Source organism: Electrophorus electricus, chromosome 13 (genome assembly GCF_041902795.1).
Source record: "Electrophorus electricus isolate QZ-2024a chromosome 13, ASM4190279v1, whole genome shotgun sequence".
NCBI lineage: Eukaryota > Metazoa > Chordata > Actinopteri > Gymnotiformes > Gymnotidae > Electrophorus > Electrophorus electricus.
The window spans coordinates 15,182,192-15,209,570 of record NC_137509.1 but is presented as its reverse complement, the minus strand read 5'-3'; the positions used below and the strand labels follow the sequence as shown (position 1 = coordinate 15,209,570).

Sequence of the window (27,379 nt, the reverse complement as noted above, 5' to 3'; positions counted from 1 at the left end):
ATGGAAATTTCACACACAACCATCTCTAGGGTTTACAGAGAATGATCCAAAAAAGAGAAAATATACAATGAGCCACAGATCTCTTGGAAACAAAATGCCTTATTGATGCCAGAGAACAGAGGAGAATGGCAGACTGGGTTGAGGTTATAGAAAGGCAACAGTAACTCAAATAACTACTCGGTACAATGAGGTATATAGAAGAGCATCTATGAATGCACATTTCAAACAGATTGGCTACAGCAGCAGAAGACCACACTGGGTGCCACTCCTGTCAGATAAGAACAGGCAACTGAGGTTATAATTCACATGGGCTCACCAAAGTTGTAAAATATAAGATTGGAAAAAACATTGCCTGATTTGATAAGTCCCAATTTCTGCGGTAACATTTGGATAGTAGGGTCAGAATTTTGTGTAAACATAAAAGCATGGATCCATCCTGCCTCGTATCAACAGTTCAGGCTTAGGATGAACCTTTATGCCACCTTAAGACCAATTGAGCATAATGTTAACCATGTCCATCCCTTTATGATAAAAGGGTACCTATCTTCTGATGATTACTTCAAGCAGGATAACATGCCATGTCACAAAGCTCAAAATATCTCAAACTGGTTACTTGAACATAACTGTGAGGTCACTTATTCAAATGGCCTCCACAGCTACCAAATCCCAATGTAATAGATCACCTTTGGGCTGTGGTGGAACAGAAGAGTCGCATCATGGATACGCAGCTGTATGATGCTGTCATGTCAATATGGACCAAAGTCTCTAAGGAATGTTTCCAGCACTTTGTTGAATCTATGCCATTACATTTACATTTATGGCATTTAGCAGATGCCCTTATCCAGAGCAACTTACAAAAGTGTTTTTTCATTTACTCATAGAATACCTCCTAGCCAGTGCAGCAGGTTAGAGTTTAATATACAAATGATCTAGAATACTGTAGAAATACAGGGATCACTGATGATACCTAGAAGTAAAAAATACACAAAGTCTCTCTTAAACAATGATAAGTGTAATTAACAAAAAGTGCTAGAGTTTGTTAAACAACATCAGTGTAATAAACAATCCCTACAATAAGTACTAATTTAGTCATTCAATATGGGAGCAGGGTCAGTTGTCATTTAAATATTCCATGAATAAATGGGTTTTCAGTCTGTGTTTGAAGACTGCAAGGGACTATGCTGTCTGGACAGCAAGTGGCAGTTCATTCCACCATCTTGGAGCCAGGACAGAAAATAGTCTTGATGCTTGTCATCCATGAGACCTGAAGCAAGGTATTTCAAGCCGAGCCATACTTGAGGTTCGAAAGACTCGAGGTACAGATCGGGCTTTGACCATTGACCTCATGTATGGAGGGGCTGGTCCATTTTTGGCTTTGTAGGCAAGCATCAAGGTTTTAAATCTGATATATGCAGCTACTGGAAGCCAATGAAGGGAGCGCAGCAGCAGAGTAACGTGTGAACTTTGGAAGATTGAAGACCAGCTGCTGCATTCTGGACAAGTTGTAGAGGGCTGATGGCTCTTGGAGGCAGACCAGCAAGTAGTGAGTTGCAGTAGTCTATCTTTGAGATCACAAGAGACTGCACAAGCACCTGCATAGCTTCCTGTGAGAGAAAGGGCCGAATCATTTGTATGTTACAAAGGAGAAATCTGTAAGACCAGGTTAGATTTGAAACATGAGTTGAGAATGACAACTGGTTGTCCGAAGTTATGCCCAGGCTACAGGCAGCTTCAGATGGTGATAGCATGGAGTTCTCAAAAGAAACTATGAGTAAGGGTTGGGAGTACCTGGGATGGTAAGGGTTGGGAGTACCTGGGATGTACACAAGCTCAGTTTTACAGGGGTTGAGCTTCAAGTGGTTGGCTATCATCCATGACACAATGTCAGTCAAGCATGCTGAGATCTGGAGACCTGTGTGTCAGAGAAAAGAAAGAAATAATAGTGTGTCATCAGCATAGCAGTGGTAGGAAAAAGCATTAAACATTAACGCAATTATTAAGGCAAAAGCAGGTCCAATCTGGTACTGGCAAGGTGTACCTAATAAAGTGGCCAGTGAATGTGTACTGGAATGTCAAATTCCCCTGCTCCTCAACTATCTAGGAGAAGGTAAAGAGCTGGTCCACTGTTTCATGAGAACTGTATCATTGTCCCTCTTGAACCCAAGGCTCAACAATCAGATAATACTTTGCCTCGCCATAGACTTTCCTAGGAAGACTGAGAAGTGCTACCTCTATTGTTTACACAAATTCTCCAGATCCATTTCTTAAAGATGGTGACCATCACCCCTAGACTAGTAGAAAGCATCTAAAAAACAATTAAGCCCCACCTATAGATGAACTAAATTAGCCAGTAGATGAACTGACGTTGCCATGTCAGAAACATCCCACCCACAGTCCCACTGGTATAACTAATGCTCCATCGACTATGTTTGGGTGGGCTCCCTTGAGTCTTGGTCCTTGCAAGGTTTCTTCCTTAATTCAGCCCAGGGAGTTTTTGCTTCCCAGTGTTGCCTCTGGCTTTCTCATTAGGTATCCGGACCCAGCTTTGTGACATGTTGACAAATGTCTTATATAAATACATTTGTCTTTGACTTTATTGTGAACTGGGACAGGACTAAAATGTGGCCTTTTGGGGGGGTTTCCAAGGTCTAGAATGGGGAAAACTGTTCTACGCTTATTAAATAATGAGAAATTAATTGGAAACATTACAGGACATGCAATCAGCAATTTGGTGTGGAGAGAGTTCAAATGACATATCTAAAGAAAACACTATTGCTGGTGCATTTTATGCTGACTTCAGATCAATATTGATCATTAATACTGTTATAGTTTTATACTTATCTGCAAATCACTCCATTGTTCACTTTGTCATAGTGCACCAGGCATCCAGCCCGAGGGACATGCCAACAGCCACATGCACTCCCACACACACCATACCTTCCGCAGTCTCCTAATTATTGATTACATGCACCTGTCCCTCATTTATATTTTGGTCTCTCTCTATTCAAGCCCACAGGAATGGTTAATCAACTGTGGCCCAGTGCCTTGAGAGTTTATGCAAGTGCTTTGCTTCTTTTTTCATTCACTCCTCTGCTTTGTGTTTGTTGTATTATGGAGAATATAGACATTCTGAATGTGGGCTTGCATCTCGTTCCCTCCCTGCACTTGTCACACACTCGATCTGACAGTAGTACATCCTGTTTCTACACAGATTATATTAAAACAGAAGCATGATGTTCTATCAAGACATTGAAGTTATATTTTATATCTTGCTATTTAAACATCATTTTAACCCTCGTGTTGTCTTAATATTCTGTATACACACCATGTCCTAAGGGTCAAATATGACCCGCCTTCACTAAACCCCTAAAATAAAATAGCTGAATTGAGTTTTAAACCCCCAATCTACTTCGCTTGAAGAAGCAACCTTCATACAAGTTTGTCTTTATGAATATTTGAGTTTTCTCTTTTCACATTGCAGAAAGACTGCATTTAATCAGTGGCCACCACAAATTTTTATTACAGTACACCTGCTATATTATTTTGTGTACACTAAAGTAGAGATGCATTATCATTTTTATTTAAGGTTCTGCATAGGTGTAAACATTAACATTTTAGTAAGAGATGGCAATTATATAGCAGAATGTGCAGAAAGTAGTTTCTAATGCATTGTACTGAAAGGAAACAATTGCAGTCATCAACATTTTTTGTCAACATAGTGATATTTTCTTATGCACCATACAGTGTGAAGTTCAACTACAACATATCAATCTCCCATTTTTCTCCCAGCATTCGTGAAAAAAGCGTGAAACACTTTTAGTGGCATTGCGGCATGAAAAATCGCCCGTCCACTCTCTGCGTCCCAGAGACTAGATGTAGCCTCACCTCATGACCTATAAACACCTGCTAAAATTAGCAGCGATCTGTAGGCTGGCAGGTCCTTTTTTTTTCAGATGTCCCCATATTTACAGAAACCTTCCAAATTTATCATTCCAGGATGATTCTTTTTTGATCACTGGTGTGATATACATGTAGAATGCTGAAGGGATGTCATGGGCATGAGCAGCTGCATATCTAGTGGCCCTGGGGTCATCTTTATGACAATTTGAGCTGCCTCCCTGCCATGTATGCCATATGGTAACAGGGACCATGTTATTTTGCCATTTTTTGACAAAAATGTCTCTCTGTTAACTTGGGGGATTTCTTCTTCATCTGAAGATGATTCATCGTGCTCTGGGTTGTATTCCTCCCCATCCTCTTCTTCAGATACCTTTTCTAAATCATTGAGCCCTTGTTCTTCCTGAACATCTGAAAAAATCAGATCTATGAGCTATTGGGCACTGAAACGTGTGGCTACTGTCAATTGCTGTACCTTTTATAGCCTTTCACTGCATTCCCCTTTAGTAAACAATGCTTTCAAGAAATGTTTATTTTGTCTGAAATTTAGTTTATTTTATCTGAATTTGTTTTTATTTAATCTCTGAACTTGATACATTTGTGGGGTCATAGCCCCTCTTGCACAAGAAAGTTGTAGAAAGTTCGAAAGTTCTATCAGTAGCACACAATTTCTCATTGTGTATGTGTGTGTGTGTGTGTGTGTGTGTGTGTGTGTGTGTGTGTGTGTGTGTGTGTGTGTGTGTGTGAACATGCTTGTGTGATTTTGTGGTTTTTGTGAAATATAAATGATTGACCCTAAAACAATCTTTGTACCCTGGAGGTGTACAGCTTTCATGGAAATATAAACAACAATATTTTTCACTTCTTCCAATCTTGGAGACACTGTAGGAAAAGTCATCAAATTTCATGTTGAAAAAAGATCATTAAAGGGGTTTTCTCTGCAGTTAAATGTGGTGGCGGGTCATTTTTGACCCTTAAGACAACACAACGGTTAAACACTGTAAAACTTGAAAACTAAGTGGCTAGTGAGTATTTAAAATGTTTTGAAACTGTTTTTATGTTGGTTTCATATCAATGAGAATACACACACACAAACATAAAGCAAAGACCTGGGGAAATTAGTGAGAGTGATACATATGCTGAATCAACATATTTATATACTGACTTGTGAACTCTAAAAATTAAGCTGCAATAAAAACATTTTTATTGTAAGGAATTTTATGTTTTCATTTGTACAAGTGTATTTGGACAAGTTTTACCAGATTTGTAACTGGTGTATTTACATGCTTACTTATAAGTAAAATCAAACCTACAGTTTTCACAGTCTGACTTGTGCATACACAGATTTGTCTTTAATGGGCTTTGCTCTTGATTTTTTTGAAGATGCCGGATCAGGAGAAAAACTTAAAGCAGCATAATTCAAGGAATCCTTCTCATCAACCTGCAAGAGCCATAAAATAAAATAAAATTCATAACAACGCAAAAGTTTAGTTGTCAGCTTTCAAATGTACATTCTGTGTCATACAGTGAGAGACCACTTTTTTAAAGTAGGTTTATTGATTGAGAGATTTGAAAAACATCAATTTAATTCTGTGGCAATTCAGAAATTAATACTTACCTGATTCACTTGTATTGTTTGAGCAGTTAAAGAGTCTTGAAAATAATCAGAAAGTATAATTAACTGTAATTTCACATTTAGAGATACTGGATATTTATGTTCAAATATATAAGAAAACTTGACAACTCTATACCTTTTTGTCGATACTTTTGTAACATTCTGATGAGCATTATAACCACAGTTACAGTTATGATATTTGATGATGCAAGTGCTAAGACAGGGAATTTCCATGTCTCCATTTTGGGTTCTAAAAATAAGTTCAGTTAAGATACAGATTTCAACAGAAAATACTATTTTTCTACATGTCTGCATTTAGGAAGTTTGATTTTGCTCTCAGGGCATATTTCTTATTCTGATTATTTCTGATTCACTGACCTGCACAACTAACCACACATATAAACAACCATTGTTGGCTACTTTTCTTAAGTGATCTAAGTCCACCTTTTATATTTTTATTTGACTGCTGCAGAAATACTTTCAGTTGATGCTTGTGGCAATGTATGAAGAGTGACTGTGGAATGGTGAAAACAGGAAGACTTCTGAGAACTCAAGCTAAAGTGCAGATGGCATAGAAGAAGGAACTATGAGCTTATTTGTGTTTATTTAACCTAGGGGCACTCAAGAGTGATCGGTTGGCAGGTACTTAGTGGTACAAACTTCAGTGGACTGGACTTTCAAAGAGCAAATTTTTAGTTAGGCATCTGATAATATATTGCTTTTTTCCTACAGTTAACTGTATTTCCATTTTTGGACATACATATATTGATCATATTAATATTAGGTTTTTATATTTGCATGATGAGCAAAAACCAAAACATGCATGAAGCAGAACAATAGTTGCATTTAAATAAATTTCCAACTTTATCCCTACTCAATATTTTACAGTAGTCTATAAATATCTATAATTTTTTTAAAGTATGCTATATCTAAGTATACTATCTAATATCTTTAATCTATCTAACATGGTGTTAAAACACCAAGTAGTAGTAATTGGATGTTGATCTAGGGTTTGCTTTTTTTCACCTGACATTATATTGCAATCCTTACCATTGAAGAACAGTGTAGTTCCATTCCCAAACAGTATCTCTCCACAAAGAGCCACAGCACAGTAGTAAGTCCCAGCATCAGAGAGGCTGAGATTCCTCTTTGTGAGCTCATACACACAGCTCTCTGTAGGAGAGTCAGCCGCAGAGCTCTTCTGGCACTGACCCTTGCTGTGTCCATTAATATAAATAATTCCTGGTTGAGACTCTTCTGAACCATGTCTGAACCAATAGACGTTGTGTCCGCCGGCACAAATCTCAGTGAGGACTGTACACTGCAGAGTCACAGAGTTTCCTGGATGAACTGGCTCTGACATAGGCTGCTGAAGAAGTGTGTGGCTGGAATAATGTGCACCTTAAAAAGTAATGCATTAGAAGCAATAAATAACTTTAACAAAGAAGTAATCAACTAATGTGTAACATAAAATATTACCAAATAAAATGTCCTTGATCCAAAATGTCTGAAAATAAATATCTGCAATAATATCCAATTAAAATTCTTATTTCTGCATTAGCATTTGGGTTGAAAGTGTGACTAACCTTCAGAATCTTTGATCACCAAAACTGTTCCATCTCCAAAAGTAATGATATTCATAAAAGCCACAGTACAGTAGTAGGTCGCTGAGTCAGACTGCTCTGTTTTCACAATGCTCAAAGCACAACTGCTGTCTTCAGTTTGTACAATATAATGGTTTTTGTCAAAATCATTATAAAATGTGGCTTCTTTTGAGTAGCGCTGAGAGTCTGCAAATAGTAGTGGTCTCATTCCGATAGTCTGCTTGTACCATGAAACTGTATTCATAAATTTGGAGGAATAATTACAAAGAATTGTCACATTGGCTCCAAGTTCAGCCATTATTAGAGGGTCCTTTTGCATAACCACCACCACCTGACATTGTGCATCTGAAAATGCAAAGAGAATATATGCATAAAAATTAAATGAAAAAGACACTGTAATCATATCAGAAACTAAAACAGAAAATCTAACTTACAAAAGCAGTTTGAGTAAAGGTATATAATCAAGAACAGGAACCTCATTTTTCAATGAAATCTGGAAGAAAAACATTTTTTGTAGAAATATATGTTTATGAAAGTGAATTTATGCCAGTGTGTTTAACAAGAAAATCATATTAATAGACTGGTAGAATCCAAAGACAGATCCTCTAAACAGTTTAACCTTAATCTGTAATTTCACTTTTAAAATATCCACATAAAATCATATATACTTGATTATTGTGATGGTCACCTTTCATATCATTCCAGTACTTAAGAGATGCATCTGTTTTCAGAGAGGCATGCACAAAACAAATTTGTTCCACTTACATGCTCTTTGTATAAAGATTTGGTGGAATAATCCTTTAACTCTGCCCATGTATTCATTTGCACAGAATAATGACTAGTGAGAACATCAAAGGATACTGACATCACAGTGTTTAATTGGTTGTATGACAATGAGGGGCTGGGTCATATATGTCCTTAAAAACCTAGCTGCATTTGTATTTTTTTAAATCACTCTCATTTTCTGGTGATTTTTCTGTTTCCATTTCACTAAATTATTAGTATTTAATAAGTATAGTATATTAGTATATTTTCTTGTCAATTTCAGATGCATCATATCAGGTGACAACTGTTGACAAACCAAACTCCAACAGCTATGGATACAGTGCAGCGATTCTTCACATATTTATTGCACTGAATCTATACATAAGTTTCATTGTAATAAAATATATACAGCCTTGGAAACCCATAGAAAATGATGTGTCTGGTAACACGTGTATTTGAGTGTAGCAGTAATTCACTTCAAATGGTCTCGCATTGTGCTGAATGGCCTCTTCCTGTCTTTTGTTCTACAGAATGTCACTGACTCCACTGAATGTGGTGACTGCTGGGGACTCAGACAGTCTGAGCCAGTGCTTCTCTTATGTACTCCTCCATGGCCTTGCTTTCTAAGCATAACACAGTGGGCAAGCTTGACTGTGGGGAGACTGTGGAATCAGGCAGGAAATCTATAGTACAATCTTCTCTATTAGGTAGAAGAGTCGTGGCATAGATTTTGATTAAATCTACTGAGATAGCAGAAGCTGTAGTATTCTTGCAGCAGCTGAAGGAGTTCCAAAGTATTTGGAAGAGGAAGAGGCCAACCTCGTCCTTGAGGGAGTGGGAGAACCCTCCACACTGACAAGAAAAATCTTAATGTGAAACCAAAAACAAAATGAGAGATTGATGCACAATTCATTTTTAAACTGGCTTGCATAAAAATGTATTGTCAATGTTAAAATATTGTTTAACTGTATAGTTAAGACTGTGAATTTTAATCATTGCATTGATTCTTCCCACAGGAAAGTGATGGGATAATTAGTGTATAAAAGCCAACAGACCATCCAGTCAGAGCAAGCCCATAGAGGCTGTTATAATTATGGAATTGAGAAAGGTGACTTACCATATCAGCAAGCAGGCTATTTTTATGTTCAGTGCTGTTTCCCTTTTATGTTGACCCATGGAGAAGGGAAGTGATATGTATATACACAACTCTGGAAAAAAGTAACAGACCACTACAAAATTATCAGTTTTTTTAGTTTTACAATTGATGGCTATGTGTTTGACCAGGCTGAGCATTTTTGTTTTATTCTATAAAATACTGGCAACATTTCTTTCAAATTCCAGAAGAAAATATTGTATTTTAGAGCATGTTTTCTTTTTATGAAAATGTCTAAAGGTCAAAATAACAACAGTTACAGAAATAATGCAAAGAAAACAAGCTCATATTCATTTATAAACAACAAAGTACTAATATTTCAACATGGGATGAGTCAAGGAATCAATATTTGGTGCGCCTTGGCGTGCTTTCCACCAGTCTTTCACGTTGCTGTTGGGTAACTTTACGCCACTCCTGGCACAGAAATTCTAGGAGCTTGGCTTTGTTTGATGGCTTGTGACCATCCATCTTCCTCTTGATCACATTACAGAGGTTTTCAATGCGGTTCAGGTCTGGAGATTGGGCTGGCCATGATAGTGTCTTGATCTGGTGGTCCCTCATCCACACTTTGATTGACCTGGCTGTGTGACATGAAGCATTGTCCTGTTGAAAAAAAACAATCAGTGTTGGGGAACACTGTCAGAGCAGAAGGAAGCAAGTTTTCTTCCAGCAGTTTTGTAAGTGGCTTGATTCATGTGTCCTTCACAAAGACAAATCTGCCCGATTCCAGCCTTGCTGAAACACCCCTAGATCATCACCTAATTTCACAGTGCACCAAATTTCACAGTGTGTGCAAAACACTCTGTCTTGTAGGCCTCTCCAGGTCTCTGTGTAACCATTACACGACCAGGTGTTGGACAAAGCTGAAAATTGCACTTATCAGAGAAGATGCCCTTACTCCAGTCCTCTATGGTCCAATCCTTATGGTCTTTTGCAAAACTGTGCAACTCAGCCCAGCCGCTGCATGCCATTCTGTTGTAGATCACTTGATGTCATCTTATGGTTGTTAAGTGACATTTGAATGAGGTGGCGTTCATCATGGTCAGTAGAGAGTCATTTTTTCAACCTCTGCGAGTCTGTAGCTGTTGTTGTCCCATGTGGTTGTTACTTCACCCAGTTCTTATAAACCATAATTTATGAAATTTTCAAGATAGAAACAAGCTGACACTCACTGTATCCCTCTAACAGTAAAGCTACAATGTGGTGAGTCTGAAAAGGAATTCAACATACACTTGAATGGAATGGCTGCTGTACATGTGGAGATGCTGATTTAAGAAAAAAATCAGAGTGGTCTCATTTTTTGTCTGGAGCTGTAAATTATATATATATATATATATATATATATATATATATATATATATATATATATATATATATATATATATATATATATATAACACATACAGGAAAAGAGAACATGGTGTCCCAGTTCAGCAATCAACTGAGAAATTGTATGCCCAGCAAACAAGAGAGGAAAGGCTGAACAGATAAATTTTGTAACAGCATCATAGATGGCGAACACTGCACCATCAGTTTGAGCAACACTACAACTTCGACCTACACACATTGTATATGGGCTGGATAGGCCCCAAGATGTCCCCCCTCCCAAAAAATGATGAAATAGAACATTACCTGAAAACATTTGAAAGGATATGTCACAAGCCTGTAAATGACCTTATAAGTACTGGACTCTACACTTTATCCCACTGTTGAGTGAGAAAACCTGAGAAGTGTACATCACCATACATCGACTGTGAGCACTCTAATGGCTACAAGAGAGTGAAAGATGCTGTTTTACAAAAATACAGGCTCAACAAAGAAAGCTACAGACTCAAGTTCCATTCAAAGTTGGTTCCAAGTGGAGAGACATTGAAAAAATTGCATGCCAGAGTGAAAGACCTACACAAGAAATGAATTTCTGTTCTATGCTGACATGAATAGATGTAGCATAGTGATCTTTTGCTGTTGTATCCCATCTGCCTCAGTGTTCAGTGGTGTTGTGAGATGCTTTCCTGCTTACCATGGATATAAAGAGTAGTTATTTGAGGTATCTTTCTGTCAGTTTGAACCAGTCTAGCCATTCTTGTGTGACCCCACTCATCAACAAGGCATTTCCACCCAGGAAGCTGTTACTCACTAGGCTTTTTCTGTTTTTCAAGCCTAATCTAATGGTCAGGTATTTGGGACAAGACAAGTGGTTAATGTTTCATTTCTATTGGATAGGCATTTGTGGTGATTTACATCAGAGGCATGTACCATGCTGCAAATGTCAGTTGGATAATCCATTGGCCATCAAAAAAATTGGCAATGTACCAATCACCTTTAATCAAGGTCCCCTTCAAAACATGCTTTTATCCAAAGCCACTTACAATTATGACTAGGTACAACTTGAACAACTGAGGGTTAAGGGCCTTGGTCAGGGGCCCAACAGAGGCAGCGGTGGGGCTTTAACCAGCAACCATCCGATTACAAGTCAACTACCTTAACCACTGAGCTGCCACTGCCCCATTGTATGATTTGGCCATACCAGAGTAAATGGTCTACCACTTTGCAATAGTTTTGCAAAAGCTTTTCAGGTGGCACAGCAAATAAAAGGGGAACACGGGATACCTGTGCAGGGGCATGGCACAGAAACCAAAACACAAAGCATGTGGAACTATAAAAGATTAAAAACAAAAGCCATGCAGTGGCCATGACTGCTAGGCAGAGACTACTAGAGAGGAGAAACCATCATATCACTTATATAAAATCTGCCAAGTCGAGTTATGACTTTGTGTTGTTATAAAGTACATTTTTAATGCTCCATGCCACTAAATACCAATTTTGTGTACTTCCATAATCTTCCATAATCTCTGATTAACAAATGTGACATTGTCCTTGAAATCTAGCTGTAGTTAACATTAGGTTTGGAGATCATATCTAAGATAAATACTTTAGACAAAATATATATGCAAGCCACGGGTTGTTAAGGGAATGTCCACCAGCTTGATCACCCTAATTTTAAAATCTTTATAAACTTCCCCCCTGTTCATCTCTGATGTTTTCAGGTCTCATGACATAATTCCTTATATATTACGGTGTATTGAGTTAGACCAAGACCAGCTCAGGTTATTGATTGATTGGTGGTTTATTTTCATACAGTATTCATTGAAAACCATTAGAAAGAATCAGGTAAGCAAATGCATAGCTCTTTTTCTTTACATTTTCATATCCACCACTACTGATCAAAAAGGTTTTGTGGGTTGTGCATGTTTACTAGCTCACAGAGAAATATGTCTAGGAGCCTTAGGTTTAGAATATCTTGTGAACGTAACATGAAATTAAGACTTAAATAAATAAGCTGGCATTATAAAAATGATAGGATCTGTAGATCTGGTTGTTTTGCTACTGTTTTTTTAACTAAGAGTGTCAGTAAAAGTTGCGTTTCTTCATTCAAGTTGTTTGACAAAGAAACAAAGAAACGGTTGAGCACTGCCTGTCACAATCAGATATTCCGACCCTTATGCTAAGACTAAACATTCAAGATCTTGATTACTGTTACCACCTTCTCATGCTCAAGTTTCCAGACCTGATCATCAGCATCACCCTGCAAACCCTACAAGCATTAATAACATCTTTCCACAATACACACATGGTTTAATGTGGTAAATTAAATTATATGTGTATTGGGAGGATGGAAGGAGGGATGAATGAAAGGATAGATGTGTGGATAGATGAGTGCATCAGTATGAAGAGCAATTTGGTGATTTGGCATAGTTCAGTCAGTACAGCAAATGTAGTTGTTCTATGTTTTCCGCGTAAGGAGTTATAAAATGAATGAGTTCCTATGGGAGGATGAAGGGATGAATGAAAGGATACACTCATACTGAGTGCAGTCAGTATGACATTCTGTTTGGTGCTATGGGTCAGCTAGATTGATGGCTATAGTTTGAAAACTAAAAGAGTTACACAATCTATGGGTGCAATCTGGTTTGCCGTTGTCTGTGCCCCACCAAAGTCTAAATTTAACATCAGTAAGCATACGTTAATTTGCCAGTGTTCTCTTTTCATTTTTTGTCCATAATAGTGTATGTTTAATTTTTCCCCTCATACATTTCTTTAAGCTCAACCCAGAGAGGGGATCAAATGCAAGCAGAAACAAAGTAATGAGCAAGAGGACCAGACAGCCTGTCCGGAAAAGGTCTTTGGCTATCGATCCACATGTCTGTTCCCTGATGAGGAAGCTTACAGTATGTGAGAGACATTTCATCTGGAGTACCTGTTGATGCTTGTTTATACCCTCAGAGTACTTACCTTACATTCATGGGCTATTTTCTCCTTTCTCTATTTTTCTGTCACCCTATTTCTTTTATCAAGACATATCTTAATCATAAATAAAACATCTTAGTATGATACTGTTTAATTAAGGTACTATAACATGATCTGATAGACATGCATGACATGAGGATATAAACAATGTAATCATAAAACACTTGAAAATATTATTAGTATGAAATGTTTCATATAGTCCTAGAGACCTTGGATATATAACCTAAATCAATATAAGATATCAAAACACCATTTCTCCTGATTTATAAAGGACCATTTAAGCCAAAAATCTAATTTTCAGAATGTATTCTAGATGTACTTGATCAGTCAACACATTTGAAGTCCAGGTTTTGCTAGTTTAGTTTAGAACTGAAACTGCAAGGCTAACATTACTATCAAACACTAGAAACCAATAGTCACAAAAGAGCACAAACTGTTTTTATAAAAACACATCACCAAAAAAAAGGAAAAAATATATTTGTTCATGAATTTGGCTCTAGGGTGAGTGGAAAATTAAGTTCATCAAACAGTTTGTTTAAACATTAAGTAGTGTTATGAAAACCTATTAATTGAGTTTTGAAAATATTTAGGAGAAATAGGATAAGTCTTGATATTCCAGAAAGTCTTGATATTCCAGATATTCTGCTCTTTTCTATTCTAGGCTCCAGTGATTGTGGAGAAGACAGATCTTGATAAAAATCAAAATTGTGGAATTTTTGGTTGCTGTTGCTGAGCTGTTTTTCAAAGGTTTTAAGTAAAGTGGACTTTACTTGCTTGTTGCCTCAAATGTTTATCACAGTGTCAAAACAGGACTCTACTTCCCATCCTCTGGGACACCACAAGAGACACCACATCTTTCACGTACTAAATTGTTGTACCTGCCTCTAATTAACCACTGTATTTAGGCCTGTTTCTAGCATTACCTCATTGCGAGGTATTGCCTATGTATCGTCAGCTTACTGAGCATGTATTCATGTACTACCTTGTTTGTGTAATGAAACCTGCTTCTTTGCCTGAGACTATACATTACTGGATTATCTTTTTACACTTTTGCCAGGTAATCACTCTTTTGGTCTGGACTATATAGACTATATAGTTTCCACTTTGGATTAGCCTTCATTTAGCTGTTTGTTTGGATCTGGTAACAACCCCTGCCTGCTGTTTATTTCCATTTTGGATTGTACTTGTGCTCACTATAATCATAAATATTAAATATTTGAAACTAAACATCTCCTAAATTAAAAACCAAAAAGAAATTACCACATACTCTGTAAAATTACTTAGATTAATTAAGTTAATGTCACGGTACGACCTCTCCCCCCCTCGTGTGTGTGTCTGTGTGTGTCTGTGTGCGTGTCTGTATTGCCACGCCCTCTTGTGTTGTGCACCTGATCCTTGTTGTGTGTAATTGTCATGAGTGTATATAATTCTCGTGTCGTATCGTCAAAGTTGTCGGTGTTTGACCCACGTAGTGTGTATTGAGTTGTGCTTTTTATTAAAACTTATGTTCTGTTTAATGTGCCTCGTCCCCACATCCTCCTTAAATGTTACAGAAACACCAATCGACCAAGGATGCCTGGGAAACGCAAGAAGAAGACGGGGAGGAAAGTCAACGCCCTCCCACAGCACGTGCAGCGAAGTCTCCTGTGTTCTTGGGCACCCAGTTGTGGAAGCAGGGGAGTCATATGGAACCCCGGTGGATAACTGGGACTGGTATAATGATTTCCAGTCCTCAGAGTCAGACTCTGTGGACCCCTACATTCCAGCAGTAAGACCTTCCCTCATCCTGGCCTCGCTTCATGGAGCTACCGGGAGGGAGGAACCCGCTGATCGATTTTGGGGTGGCCCTGTGTATGGGCTGGGATTGGACGGTGCGGAGTCCTACAGAGAACAGCCGGACCAAGAGGAGTGGTACTCAGATATGGACTCTGCTGGGTCCTATGACCCCTACCTGGATGATCATAGAGGAGACACAGATTACGGAGAGACAGAGGAGTGCAGTGATGTCTGTCTGCAGTCGAATAGGGGTTCCGATTGTGAGGATGAAGCTCCAATGGAGGTAGAAGAGTACCCTCATAGGGATCTTCCCTCCCAGGGTGACGCCAAAAGCTCAGAGAGCAAGGAGCCTCCAGCACCCAAGGCACCGCCCAGGTCACGCCACCCAGGTGCGAGCAGGCTCACCCGGGTGGGTAGCAGGGAAGCACCATTGTCAGATAAGGACACTCCCTCACCTGAGGCGAAGAGCTCCAGAGTGCATGCACCTACGCTGAAGCATCATGCAGGCAAAAAGGCAGCGGCACCAGTACCAGAACCAGGACAGTTGCCGCTACCTAGGCTGGCAAGGGACACTTCCTGCCAGGCTAGTCAGTCTTCGATCCAGCTGATGACAGGGGGACAGTTTGGGGTTCCTCCCCCCTTCCCTGGACTATTGAATGTGTGTGGTGTTGTTCATGTGCCTGGCCCTGTCACTGTGTCTGTCCCTATTATGTTAATGTACCGGTCACCTGGTTCCCCTTTGTATCTGTGCCCGTGCCCGTTAGTGTGCATGTCCCTGTATCTGTCATCGTCTTAGTCCCTGTCCTTCCCCCCGCTGCCCTGCTCGCGCTGGCCCATGGCGGGCATCTCTGGTCCTCCGACGTCACCTTTTGGTGTTGATCTCAGGGCCGCAGCCCGGTAGGCTGGCGCACCAGGAGTTGCACCCTGAGGGGGTGCTCTGTCACGGTACGGCCCCTACCCCCTCATGTGTGTGTGTGTCTGTGTGTGCTTCCGTATTGCCACACCCTCTTGTGTTGTGCACCTGATCCTTGTTGTGTGTAATTGTCATGAGTTCATATAAGTCTTGTGTCATATCGTCCAAGTTGTCAGTGTTTGACACACGTAATGTGTTTGTGTGTGTGTTGAGTAGTGCTTTTTATTAAAACATATGTTCTGTTCAATGTGCCTTGTCCCTGCATTATCCTTAACCTGTTAAACATCACAGTTAATGCCATAGCAGTAGAGTGCTTTAAAATCAAATGTAATTTTATTGTTTATAGAGTAACACACTGTAAAATGTGTTTAAGTTCTGTAAATTAACAGTGTCTTTGCTGGCAGTAATTTATTGTAAAATTCACAGTAGGCAAGAAAATACTGTAATAACATAATACAGTAACAAACTGAAAATTAGCTACTGTAAACTTACAGCATTTAGCTGACACTTTTATCCAAAGGGACTCACAATTATATCTGAGTACAACTTGAACAATTGAGGGTTAAGGGCCTTGCTCAGGATTCCAACAGTGGCGGGGCTTGAACCAGCAACCTTCCAATTACAAATTAAGTACTTTAACCACTGCTACCATTTTACAGTACTGTACTGGTATCTATGCTGCCAGTAACGTATTGTAAAATGTACAGAATTCTTTTTTACATGTATGCATTTTTGCATTAGTAACATGGGTCTAACCCCCAATTAAGGTTAAGTAAACCTGTCAGAAACAGGTTAGCTTCAGTGCATAAGTTCTCATAGTAACTGACACTCTCTTTGATCTTGGTTTCTGGAATGTAAAATCCAAGAGTTCCATGAACTCTGCCTTAACATATTTGGGTTAGTCGCTTAACCAACTTCCTGGAATATCATTTTGGTCAGAAGATGTGTCTCATAATAGCCATTGATTTCCATAATGTTATCTGGACAAAAACAAATTCACTTTAATTGATTTAAGCTTTTTAAATTGTTTTTACTATGCATGACTGAAGGAGGATTGAACATCATGGACATTGGGGCTGTTCACTTTGTCTGGCTCATCTGAGTATTTGAAACAAGGCTAGAATCACCAAAACAGGAGTTCAGTTTTGTTGCCAATTCATGGCCGTCATGCTTCATGTAAATAGAGAGACTAATATGTCATTAAACAGAAAATAAAAAATGTTCTCATTTCAATTTTCTACTGTATTTTGACCTGAGCATAAACATCTGAATTGTTCATAACTAGATATTCCAGAGGTGTAAGGTTTCTGAGCAAATCTAAAAGCTGCATAGTTCAAGCCATTTGTGTCTGTGACCTGACAGAGAACAAAATGTGTTATAAACCATGCAGAAAATAGGAGTATGTGTTATAAACCATGCAGAGAATAGGAGTATAGTAAAATTAGTTTTGGAGTTTTTTTAAGTCTACTTATATGTGCAGGAAAATTATTATTATTATTATTTTTACCTTATTTGGGTGTCGAGTGACTTGACCTTGTTCTTGACCTTGTAATGATGTTCAAATATATTTTTGAAAATATTATGTTTAAATTTAAAATGACTCCAGTATTATAGATTAATCTTTAAATACAATGTAATTTAACAAACGTTTCTGTTGATTTTTATATAGCAGTCCACCCAGAACTGTGATGATAACAGAGATCACGTTACATATTGTCAGAACAGTAACAATCCATCTGGTAATTTCTGAAATTATCAAAAGCAATAGGTTAAAAGCAAATTCATTCATAGACAATGGTCTATTTTTCCCATTCATCAATTATATATATATATATATAATGAATGTATAATATACACAAATATATAGTTAAAATGTATTACAAAAAAAAAGAATTTATTAGTGGTTTTACCTTCAACATCAACTTTAGCTCCATTTCCAAAGAGTATTTCCCCACATGCAACCACAGCACAGTAATAAGTTCCACCATCAGAATGTCTGTTGTAACTCCTGGGAAGATTGTAGACACAAGTCCGTGTAGGAGAGCCAGCATCAAAGTTTGTTTTACACTGATCACTCCTGTTGCCATGAGTATAAATGATTCCTCAGTGAGATTTGTTTGAGCCATGTCTGAACCAGTAGACATTGTTTTCTTCTGTGCAACTCTCAGTAACAGCTTGTAGTGAACACTGGACTGTAGAATATTGTCTGTTCTTAAACAACATTTCAGTTTGAAGCTGCCACTTGATCTTTTCAGCTTGAAAAATTAATAAAAACAAAGTAACAATAGAGAACCATTAATGAGGCCAAAGTAGAAAGAAGCAGAACAGTAAATCTGTGCTCAGAATTACCTTGAAATAGCAGAAAGGTTCCAGATACAAACTCTACAACATTTGCCTTCACTGTTCCACAGAAATATGTTCCTATGTCATCTTCTGAGATTTCATTAATGTTGAGGTCTAATGTTTCATCACCCAGAGCAACCCTGAAGTGGCCAATGTCAAATGCTCGAGTAAATTTGTGTTTTGTACCATCTTCAGTTGTTCTTACAACCTGCTGAGGCAACTTTCCTAAACTCATCTTATACCAAATGAAAATACCTTTGCTATCTTTGATCTTCTTTTGGCCACGTTTAATTGCCACGCTATGTCCCTGTCTAAATGTTTGTACCTGAAGCTACCTGATTGTAGATCTTTTAACTGGAGAGTAAAAAGAAAGTGTTTATTGCCTAGAATGCATGTTACTTATATGCAGCCAATACTGTAGCATAAACATACTGGTTATTAAAAATATAACTTACCAGTTATCAAGAGGCAAAGAATGAAAAAAAAAATACTAAGCATTTCTACTGTTTAGTAGAATCTAGTGAATCAGCAAAAGAGGCTTTGTATTATTTGAATGGATATTTTAAGATTATAGAAGTTGTTTCTATAATTCTATTTTTTTTAAAGCTCATTTGATTGGTCCAATAGTTTTGAGGAAATGCTATGTTGTGGTTTCATATTACAGATGATGTATTGCAGTTTTGCTATTTAAAGTAGTAAAGAGGTTTGTCAAAATGAGGCACAGAAAATATTTTTTAAAGTTGTCCTATAATGCTGTTACATGAAACCTTCAGGTCAGTTTATTTGGTTCAGTTTAACACAGGGTATTAGGGTATTAACATGTTTAACATGCAAATCAATAGTCTTTTGTTTTACACTGATTTTGACTAACAAACTCTAGTACAAATTCTAGTTCATTGGTATAATGTACTCTAACCTACAATACTGTATAGGATATATTCTTTGAGTAAATGTTTTCTAAAATCTGAGTGTGATATACAGGCTGAACTTATTCCTGTAGGTCAGCATTACCCATTAGCTACTGAAACATGATTCAAACACTGATGAATAAATAAACAATAGCAGAGCTCAAACAGAAAACATATCTCAAACAACATATCTTATGGCTAAATCAAAGCCCTGACCATTATTCCATTTTATTGCTTTCATCTGAACCACTTAAATCCTAGGCAACTATCCCAAAATTAAACTATACATCACTATACATTACTATGCAAAACTATACATTGCTGAAAGAAGTTTGAATAGAGAAATACAGGTTACAGTAACTCCTTACACACGAACAGAACTGATCAGCAGATGGAAAACTTGTTTGGTGGAGATTACGTATAGTAACTGATAACTCTTTTAAATTCTGGATTCAACATGCCTTTTCAATTATTGTTTAACACTACATTGACTAAGATGATCATTTTGAAATTGCAATTTGAAATTGAAATTGCATATAATAGCCTTAAAAAAAAAACCTTCCAATAGGTTACCTATATTGGTGTATATTTTGGTTTATTAGTATTTTGGAGTACAAATATATTATGAGCAGTTCTACTTTGAAAGGCCATAGCATTTACATTTACATTTACGGCATTTAGCAGACAACTCTTATCCAGAGCAACTTACAAAAGTGCTTTGTCATTTACTCATAGAATATCCTAGTACAGTACAGTAGGTTAGAGTCCAACATTCCAATGAACTAGAATACTGTAGAATACAGGGATCAGTGCTGATGACTAGATGTACAAAATACATAAGGTCCATCTTAAACAATGATAAGTGTAATAAACAATAAGTGCTAGGGTACATAAACAATAACCTACAATAAGTAATAAATTAGTCAGTCAATATGAGAACAGTGTCAGTTGGCCTTTAAATATTCTGCAAATAGATGGGTTTTCAGACAATTTGACTGTATACAATATTAGATTTTGTCTTGTTTCTTATAATTTTCTGCTATTCCGGAGCTTTGGATGCATTTATACAATAATTGTCATGCTCCCTAGCCTGAACTCCATCTCCCAGAATTTACCTGTTGCCAGTCCCCTTGACACCCAATTCAGCTCCTCAAATCACTTACTGTTTTCAAATGTGTTCATCATCATGTTCCTGTCTATTTAAACCTGCTCATTTCTCCATGTCTCTTACAAAGTATTGCCATGAGTATCACATGTGTATTGAGTGTTCTCCTTGTCTGTCTCTCTGGTTTTCAACTGCTTTGTTGCTTGATTATCAACTCTTCCTTGCTCCTGCCTTAGTTTGACCGTTTACCCTGCTCTCTGATTTTGTACCCTCTGCACTGTTTTCTGGTTTATTATGTTTCACTGTGCTATGTGTACAATTTCAGATATCTAGTGTTAAAGTGAACAAGTACAAATCACCTGATATGGTGTGGACTTGAGTAGGTAAATTAATATGTGTTTTACATATATATAGAAATATATAGCTGTACGTATCAGATTTAAAACCTTGATGCTTGCCTACAAACTTAAAAACAGACCAGCCCTTTCATACATGAGGTCAATGGTCAAAGCCCAATCTGTACCTCAAGTACTTCGAACCTCAAGTATGGCTTAGCTTGAAACACCGTGCTTCAGGTCTCATGGATGACAAGCGTTGAGACTATTTTCTGTCCTGGCTCCAAGATGGTGGAATGAACTCTCACTTGCTGTCAGGACAGCATAGTCCCTTACACTCTTCAAACGTGGACTGAAGACCCATTTATTTGCAGAATATTTAAAGGACAACTGACCCTGCTCCCATATTGACTGACTAAATTAATACTTATTGTAGGGTATTGTTTATTATGTTATTTAACAAACTCTATCACTTATTGTTTACTGCACTTATCATTGTTTAAAAGAGACCTTATGTATTTTGTACTTCTAGGTATCAGCATTGATCCCTGTATTCTACAGTATTCTAGTTCACTGGAATGTTGGACTCTAACCTACTGTACTGTACTAGGATATATTCTAGGATATATTCTAATATATGTTCTATATATTCTAAAGCACTTTTTTAAGTCCCTCTGGATAAGAGGGCCTGCTAAATGCTGTAAATGTAAATGTAAATGTTAACTTGCCAGTGCTCTATTTTTATTCATGATAGTGTACGTTTCATTCTTTTTTCCTCCCCATACATTTCTTTAGGATCAACCCAAAGAGGGGATCAAAGGCAAGCTGAGGCAAAGTAATGAGCAAGAGGACCAGACAGCCTGTCCATAAAAATATTTAGTAGTATAAAATGTTTCATACATTCCTAGAGACCTTATTTTTTGGTTATTTGTAAAGCACCAGTTTGGCCAGTAATCCAATTTGCACAATTTACCTAAATGTATTTGATCAGCCAAGATATGTTTGGAGTCCAGAGTTTGCTTCTTTAGTTTAAAAGTGAAGCTGCAAAGATAGTGTTGCTATCAAACACTGGAACAAATAGCTCACCCAAATAGTCACCCAAATAGCTCAAATTTCACTACATCTAGTGTGAGTGGAAAATTTGATTTATTAAACTGTTTCTTTAAAAATTATGTAGTGTTAAAAACCCATGCATTGAGTTTGGAAAGATATTGTATGTGAATATGAAATAAGACAAAAGTCTTGATATTCAAGAAAAGGTTTTTTTTTTACTATATGCTTGATTGTGGAGAGGACAGATCTGCATGAAAATCTAAATTAGTTATAAGTGAAGTTTAAAAAAATATTTAGTAATCTTAATTGTTTTCATGCTTGTTGCCTCAAAATACTTATGACAGCAGTTACATAATTAATTTAGTCATCAGAGCTGTGAAGATGGAGTTTCTGAATAACGTAATGTCAGTTGTGATAGTAATTTGCCTGTAAGTATGCAGCAACAGTCTCTTAAATATAACCACATATTTTGTAAAATTACATTAATCTCATAGCAGTAAAGTGCAATATAATGCAATGTAGTAATTTTACTGTTTATACAGTAACAGAATGTAAAATTTATTTAAGTCTGTAAATGTACAGAGCTATACTGAAGTCTTTGCTGCCAGTTAAAAGTAGGCAAGAAAATACTGTAATAACATAATACAGTAACAAGCTGTAAATTATATGTACAGTTCAGATACTGTAAATTTAATATACTGCCCGTAATTGTGCTGTAGAATGTACATGTTGTTTTGCAGTTTATGCATTTCTGCATGTGGCTGTAACCCCCGGTTAGGATTAAGTATGCGTCTCAGAAAGCGGGTTAGATTCAGAGCCACAGTATGAAAAGGAAGCTCAGTTTTATTGCCACTTCAAGTCTGTCCTAGAGAATGTAAATTTAAACATATCAATAGCCTATTGTATTCTGACCCGGGCATAAACATCTGAATTGTCCTTAACTCTGGAAATTCCAGAGGAGGAAGGTTTCTGAGCAAATCTCTAAGCAGCATAGTTCAAGCCATCTGTGTCTTCAACCTGACAGAGAAGGAGAGGTGTTATAAACCAAGCAGAAAATACGAGTATAGTAAAAGTAATTTTGTAGATTTTAAGTATATTTTTATTTGAAGGCCAATTAATTCACAATTTACCTTATTTGAGGGACTTGATTGACCGTTAACTGAGCCTTTCAAAAAAATGTAATAATGTTCAAATATTTGTGACAATATCAAAAATGTTTAAATCAAAATAATTCCAACATTAAAGACAAATCTTTAATTACATTGTAGTTTATCTAACCTTTTTGATGATTCTTATATAGAAGTCCACACAGAGCCATGATGATGATAACAGAGCTCACATTACATATTATCAAAGCAGTAACAATCCATCTGTTATTTTCTGAAATTATCAAAAGCGATAGGTCAAAAGCAGATTCATTCATAGACAATGGTATAATTTTCCCATTCATTATAGTTAGGTATACAGTTAAAATCCATTACAAAAAGTATCATAATTTATTATAGATTTTACCTTCAACATCAACTTTAGTTCCATTTCCAAAGAGTATTTCCCCACATGCAGCCACAGCACAGTAATAAGTTCCACCATCAGAATGTCTGGTGTAACTCCTGGGAAGGTCGTAGACACAAGTACATGTAGGAGATCCACCATCAGAGTCTGTCTTACCTTGATCACTCCTGTTTCCATGAGTGTAAATGATTCCTGGATGAGATTTGTTTGAGCCGTGTCTGAACCAGTAGACACTGTGTTCTCCTGTGCAACTCTCATTAACATCTTGTAGTGAACACTGGATTGTAGAATATTCTCTGTTCTTGAAAACCATTTCAGTCTGAAGCTGCCACTTGATCTTTTCAGCTTGAAAAATTTGTAAAAACAGCAAGTAATGAAAGAGAACCATGAATCAAACCAAAGGAAAAAAAGAAGCAGAAGAGAAAACCTGTGCACACAGTTACCTTGAAATAGCAGAAGGGTCCCAGATCCAAACTCTACAACATTTGCCTTCACTATTCCACAGAAGTATGTTCCAATATCATCTTCTGAGACATCATTAATATTGAGGTCAAACATTTCTTCACTTAGAGAAACAGTGAAGTGGCCATTGGCAAATGCTCGAGCAAATCTGTACTTTGTACCATCCTCAACTGTTCTAAAAATGTACTGAGGCACCTTTCCTAAACTCACCTTATACCAAACTAAAAAATTATTTTTTCCATATTGAACTATGTTTTGGCCACATTTAATTGCCACACCAAATCCCTGCCTAGCTGTTTGTACTTGAACTTCATTGACTGTAGAGGTTTTAACTGGAGAGAAAAAAAGGAAATGTTTAATGGCTAGAATCCACCAGTTATTTATATGTACCATGTACTTAACAGGTAGATTGTTGCAAAAACATACTGTTTATTTCAAATATGACTTACCAGTTATGAAGAGGCAAAGAGTGAAAAAATGACTAAACATTTTTACTGTTTAGACAGTGAGATAGTAAAATCTAATGAATCAGTACCTTGTTCAACTGTTCAACAGCAAAAGAGGCTTTGTGTTTTCTGAATGGATGTTTTAAAGTTATAAACAAATTTGATTGGTCCAGTAGCTTTGAGGAAATGCTATGTTGTAGTTTCAGATTACAGAAAGAGTACTGCTGTGGTGCTATTTAAAGCAGTAAAGAGGCGAGCCAAAATGAGGCACAAAAAAAAAATTTAGAAGAGTTATGTTGTCCTGTAGTGCTGTCAAACGAAATGTTCAGCTTAGTTTATTTGGTTTATTTATGTCATCTTAGTTTATTTAACAAGTTTTAAACCACTAGACTTTTGTTTTACGCACGGTGAGCCTTGAAAACAATCATGTCAGGTAATCCATAACAAAGTGCTCTAATTACAAAGCATTTTAAATGTTGAACTAAGATCTGCATGTGATGTGGTGGTTGAACTCATTCCTGCTCAAAGTCCTGACATTAATCCCATTTTGTTGATGTGGTCTCGTCTGAAGCACTGAAATCCTAGGCAATTATCCCCAAACTATACATTTCTGAAATAATTTTGCATATTTGAATGCAGCTTACAGTACCTCCTAACTGGGAACAGAACTGATCAGCAGATGCAGGACATGTTTGGTAGAGGTTACTTATAGTAACTGATAAATTCTGGATTAAACATACTTTTCAAATTAATGGCCTTGCATGTTTAACAGTAGAATGACCAAGATGATCATTTTAACCAGTTTGAAATCGATATAATTGAAATTGAAATTATATCAGTAACTGATTTTTATATAACAAAATAACCCCAACCATGTCTACCAATTATTGATTTATATTAGCGTATATTGGTCTATCAGTATTTCAGATTTAAGAGTATTTAAAAAAATGTAGTTCTACCATGAAGACCATAGCAGACACCTTGACTGTATACAATATTAGATTATGTGATTAGGAATGGACACATTTTATGAAACATTCTCGTGTAAGTCCAGATGGATGTAAATGGTTCTCAAAGCTGTTGCTGTGATATGCTGTGGTCATGAGTAGGTCAGTAAAATGTATTTATAAAAGTTATTTATGAATATGGAATGGCAAGATTTGGTAAATTGCAGTAAAAGGAAAAGGGACAATGTGTAGTAAAGTCAAGATGGTATGTAGAAACAGTCTGATTCAGGAATTAAGGTATCTTAGAAAGCAATGAAGGCTTGCATTGGAGGAGGAAATATAATATTAATACACTACAGAAAGAGTTGAGTGTGCTAGTGCAGCCTTCTTTAGGAATTCTTTAAATTATGTGACCTTATTTAGTAAGGAGAAATAAGGAGTTGAAAAGTATGAAAAAGTTAATTAGCGGGGTATTTTGAGGGTGTTTATAAAGATAACAATAAGTCAAAGGAGATGGAGTTGCCACTAAATATTCCAACTGGGGGTTAAACAGAATAGCAAATGGATGTTAGCCCACCAAAATGGAGTGAGGTTCAAGACAAGGTGTGTCATGCAAAGGCAGTTTCTGCACAAGGACCTAAAGGAGTGCCATATGAGGTGTATAAAAAGGCATCTGAGGTCTTGATATTTTTGTGGAAGATGATGTTCATAAACTGGTAGAAAGGGATTATTAGAGTGGAGAAGTGTAGGAGGTATCCTTATTCCTAAAGAAAAGGATTCCATGGGTATAAAATATTTTCAGCCTATATGTCTTCTTAATGTGGATGATAAGATTTCTTTTAGTGTGAGAGTGTGGAGACTGGCAAAATACTTGAAGAGTTGGTTACATCCAGCAGGGTTGGTTACATCCTGGCTGAGATTGGTAATGGGCATGATGACTGGTTGTTCCAGTTCACTGTTAGCATTTAGAGTGGAGACGGAGGTAATAATTGTAGCCTCGAAGTGGGTTGTAGGTGTGGAGTGGCTACACAACAGCTTCCGGTTACCTCAGGTTAGGGCATACATGGAAGACATGACATGACATGACATGACAACGCTGACAACTACTGTGCTGTGTACCTGGTGGTTGCTAGGGAAGATAAATGATCATTTTAGGTGGGCAAGGATGAAGCCTAATAGCTGTTCACCTTCACACTTCAACTGCTTTTTTGATCCAATAGTTAATCGAGGAAATTCTATGTTGTAGTTTCATATTAGAGGAAAAAATACTGCAGTGTTGCCCTTTAAAGCAATAAAGAGACATTCTGGTTCCTGAGAATAATGATATAGCATATAGTGCTATGTTAAACAAGACTTAATTTCACAAACACAAAATTACACATTATTATCCTCTCATGAAAGCAAATTTATACAAGTAGGTTTTAAGACTTGCCTTATAAGCAGAAATAGAAGAGCCTTGGTGAACAGTAAATGGTAAGGTCTTCTTGTGCATAGACAACAAATACATAGTCACATCTAAGCATAGAGCATGCCTTTGGAACAGCCAACAAAATCTGTGAAGAAGGCCTCGGGGTTTGCTGCATGGTTGAATAGAATAAATTAGTGATATAAGAGGGAGCTGGTTTGGTAAGTGCTTTAAAAAGAAACAAAAGCATTTAAACTGAATGCTAAACTGAACTGTAGCTAGAAGGTGGAAAATAGGACAGGTGTAATATGATCTCTTTACTTAGTGCTAGTAAGTAACCTAGCTAAAGTGTTCTTTACTATGTATAAGCTATGCTATAGGGAATGGTTGATCACAATATATGTTACAGTATCCAATTCATGAAGAAACGATTGCATGAATGACCTCCCGATGGTTGCAGAACACTTAAACTTCACAAAAGGTCTAAATTGGAAAATATTGCTTTTCACCACATAATTGATTTGTTTATTAAATCTGAGATCAATCAAAGAACACACACAATTTTTTCAGTATCATCTTTGCATGGGAAGACAAGATTCATGACTTATGGGGCTGCTATTGTCAGAAACGACCAGAGAGTCAGGATGGAAATGTATATATATTATTGGGCAATATTCCAAATGCATAGACAAACTCATAATCAAAAGGTAGGTTTGTTATGAGCAAACAAGAGTCCTGACAGGCATCCAAAGAGGGTAGTAGCAATATGGTGGGTCATTGCACAGAAAGAGAGAATGGCAGAAAACATGGCTCAGGAGAGGCTCAGGAGACT

The 27,379-nt window shown here is 37.1% G+C and overlaps 2 protein-coding genes across 4 annotated transcripts; both read right to left on the bottom strand.

The window, feature by feature from the left end:
* Positions 1 to 4,640: 4,640 nt before the first annotated feature.
* LOC145643491 (uncharacterized) lies at positions 4,641 to 7,914 on the bottom strand. Of its 3 annotated transcripts, XM_081694851.1 has the most exons (8): positions 7,805 to 7,910; positions 7,551 to 7,609; positions 7,099 to 7,461; positions 6,563 to 6,913; positions 5,649 to 5,762; positions 5,516 to 5,550; positions 5,211 to 5,338; positions 4,641 to 4,779 (listed from the first exon to the last, which is right to left on the bottom strand). In XM_081694851.1, exons 2-7 carry the CDS (start codon positions 7,594 to 7,596, stop codon positions 5,216 to 5,218), a joined length of 1,032 nt encoding a protein of 343 aa, XP_081550977.1. In that variant the 5' UTR covers positions 7,597 to 7,609; positions 7,805 to 7,910; the 3' UTR covers positions 4,641 to 4,779; positions 5,211 to 5,215. The 3 variants fall into 3 exon arrangements, with proteins under 3 accessions (XP_081550977.1, XP_081550978.1, XP_081550976.1); XM_081694852.1 differs by lacking the exon at positions 4,641 to 4,779 and having other exon boundaries at positions 4,806 to 5,338; positions 7,882 to 7,914; XM_081694850.1 differs by lacking the exon at positions 4,641 to 4,779 and having other exon boundaries at positions 4,806 to 5,338.
* A 14,406-nt stretch (positions 7,915 to 22,320) lies between these two features.
* Positions 22,321 to 24,388, bottom strand: LOC113568807 (uncharacterized). The gene is made up of 6 exons (XM_081694912.1): positions 24,199 to 24,388; positions 23,731 to 24,081; positions 23,288 to 23,632; positions 23,054 to 23,155; positions 22,906 to 22,940; positions 22,321 to 22,792 (listed from the first exon to the last, which is right to left on the bottom strand). The coding sequence occupies exons 1-6, from the start codon at positions 24,236 to 24,238 to the stop codon at positions 22,757 to 22,759; spliced, it is 909 nt and encodes a 302-aa protein (XP_081551038.1). The 5' UTR covers positions 24,239 to 24,388; the 3' UTR covers positions 22,321 to 22,756.
* Positions 24,389 to 27,379: the final 2,991 nt, after the last annotated feature.

Excerpts from the sequence above, each read along its gene's own strand:
- LOC145643491 (XM_081694852.1), bottom strand. The coding sequence starts at position 7,596 with ATGAGGTTCCTGTTCTTGATTATATACCTTTACTCAAACTGCTTTT. Across the intron at positions 7,462-7,550 it reads CCTTTACTCAAACTGCTTTT|ATGCACAATGTCAGGTGGTG; the intron begins GTAAGTTAGATT and ends TTGCATTTTCAG. Across the intron at positions 5,339-5,515 it reads AAACAATACAAGTGAATCAG|GTTGATGAGAAGGATTCCTT; the intron begins GTAAGTATTAAT and ends TGGCTCTTGCAG.
- LOC113568807 (XM_081694912.1), bottom strand. The coding sequence starts at position 24,238 with ATGTTTAGTCATTTTTTCACTCTTTGCCTCTTCATAACTG. Across the intron at positions 24,082-24,198 it reads TCTTTGCCTCTTCATAACTG|TTAAAACCTCTACAGTCAAT; the intron begins GTAAGTCATATT and ends TTTTCTCTCCAG. Across the intron at positions 23,156-23,287 it reads AACTAAAGTTGATGTTGAAG|AAAATAACAGATGGATTGTT; the intron begins GTAAAATCTATA and ends TGATAATTTCAG.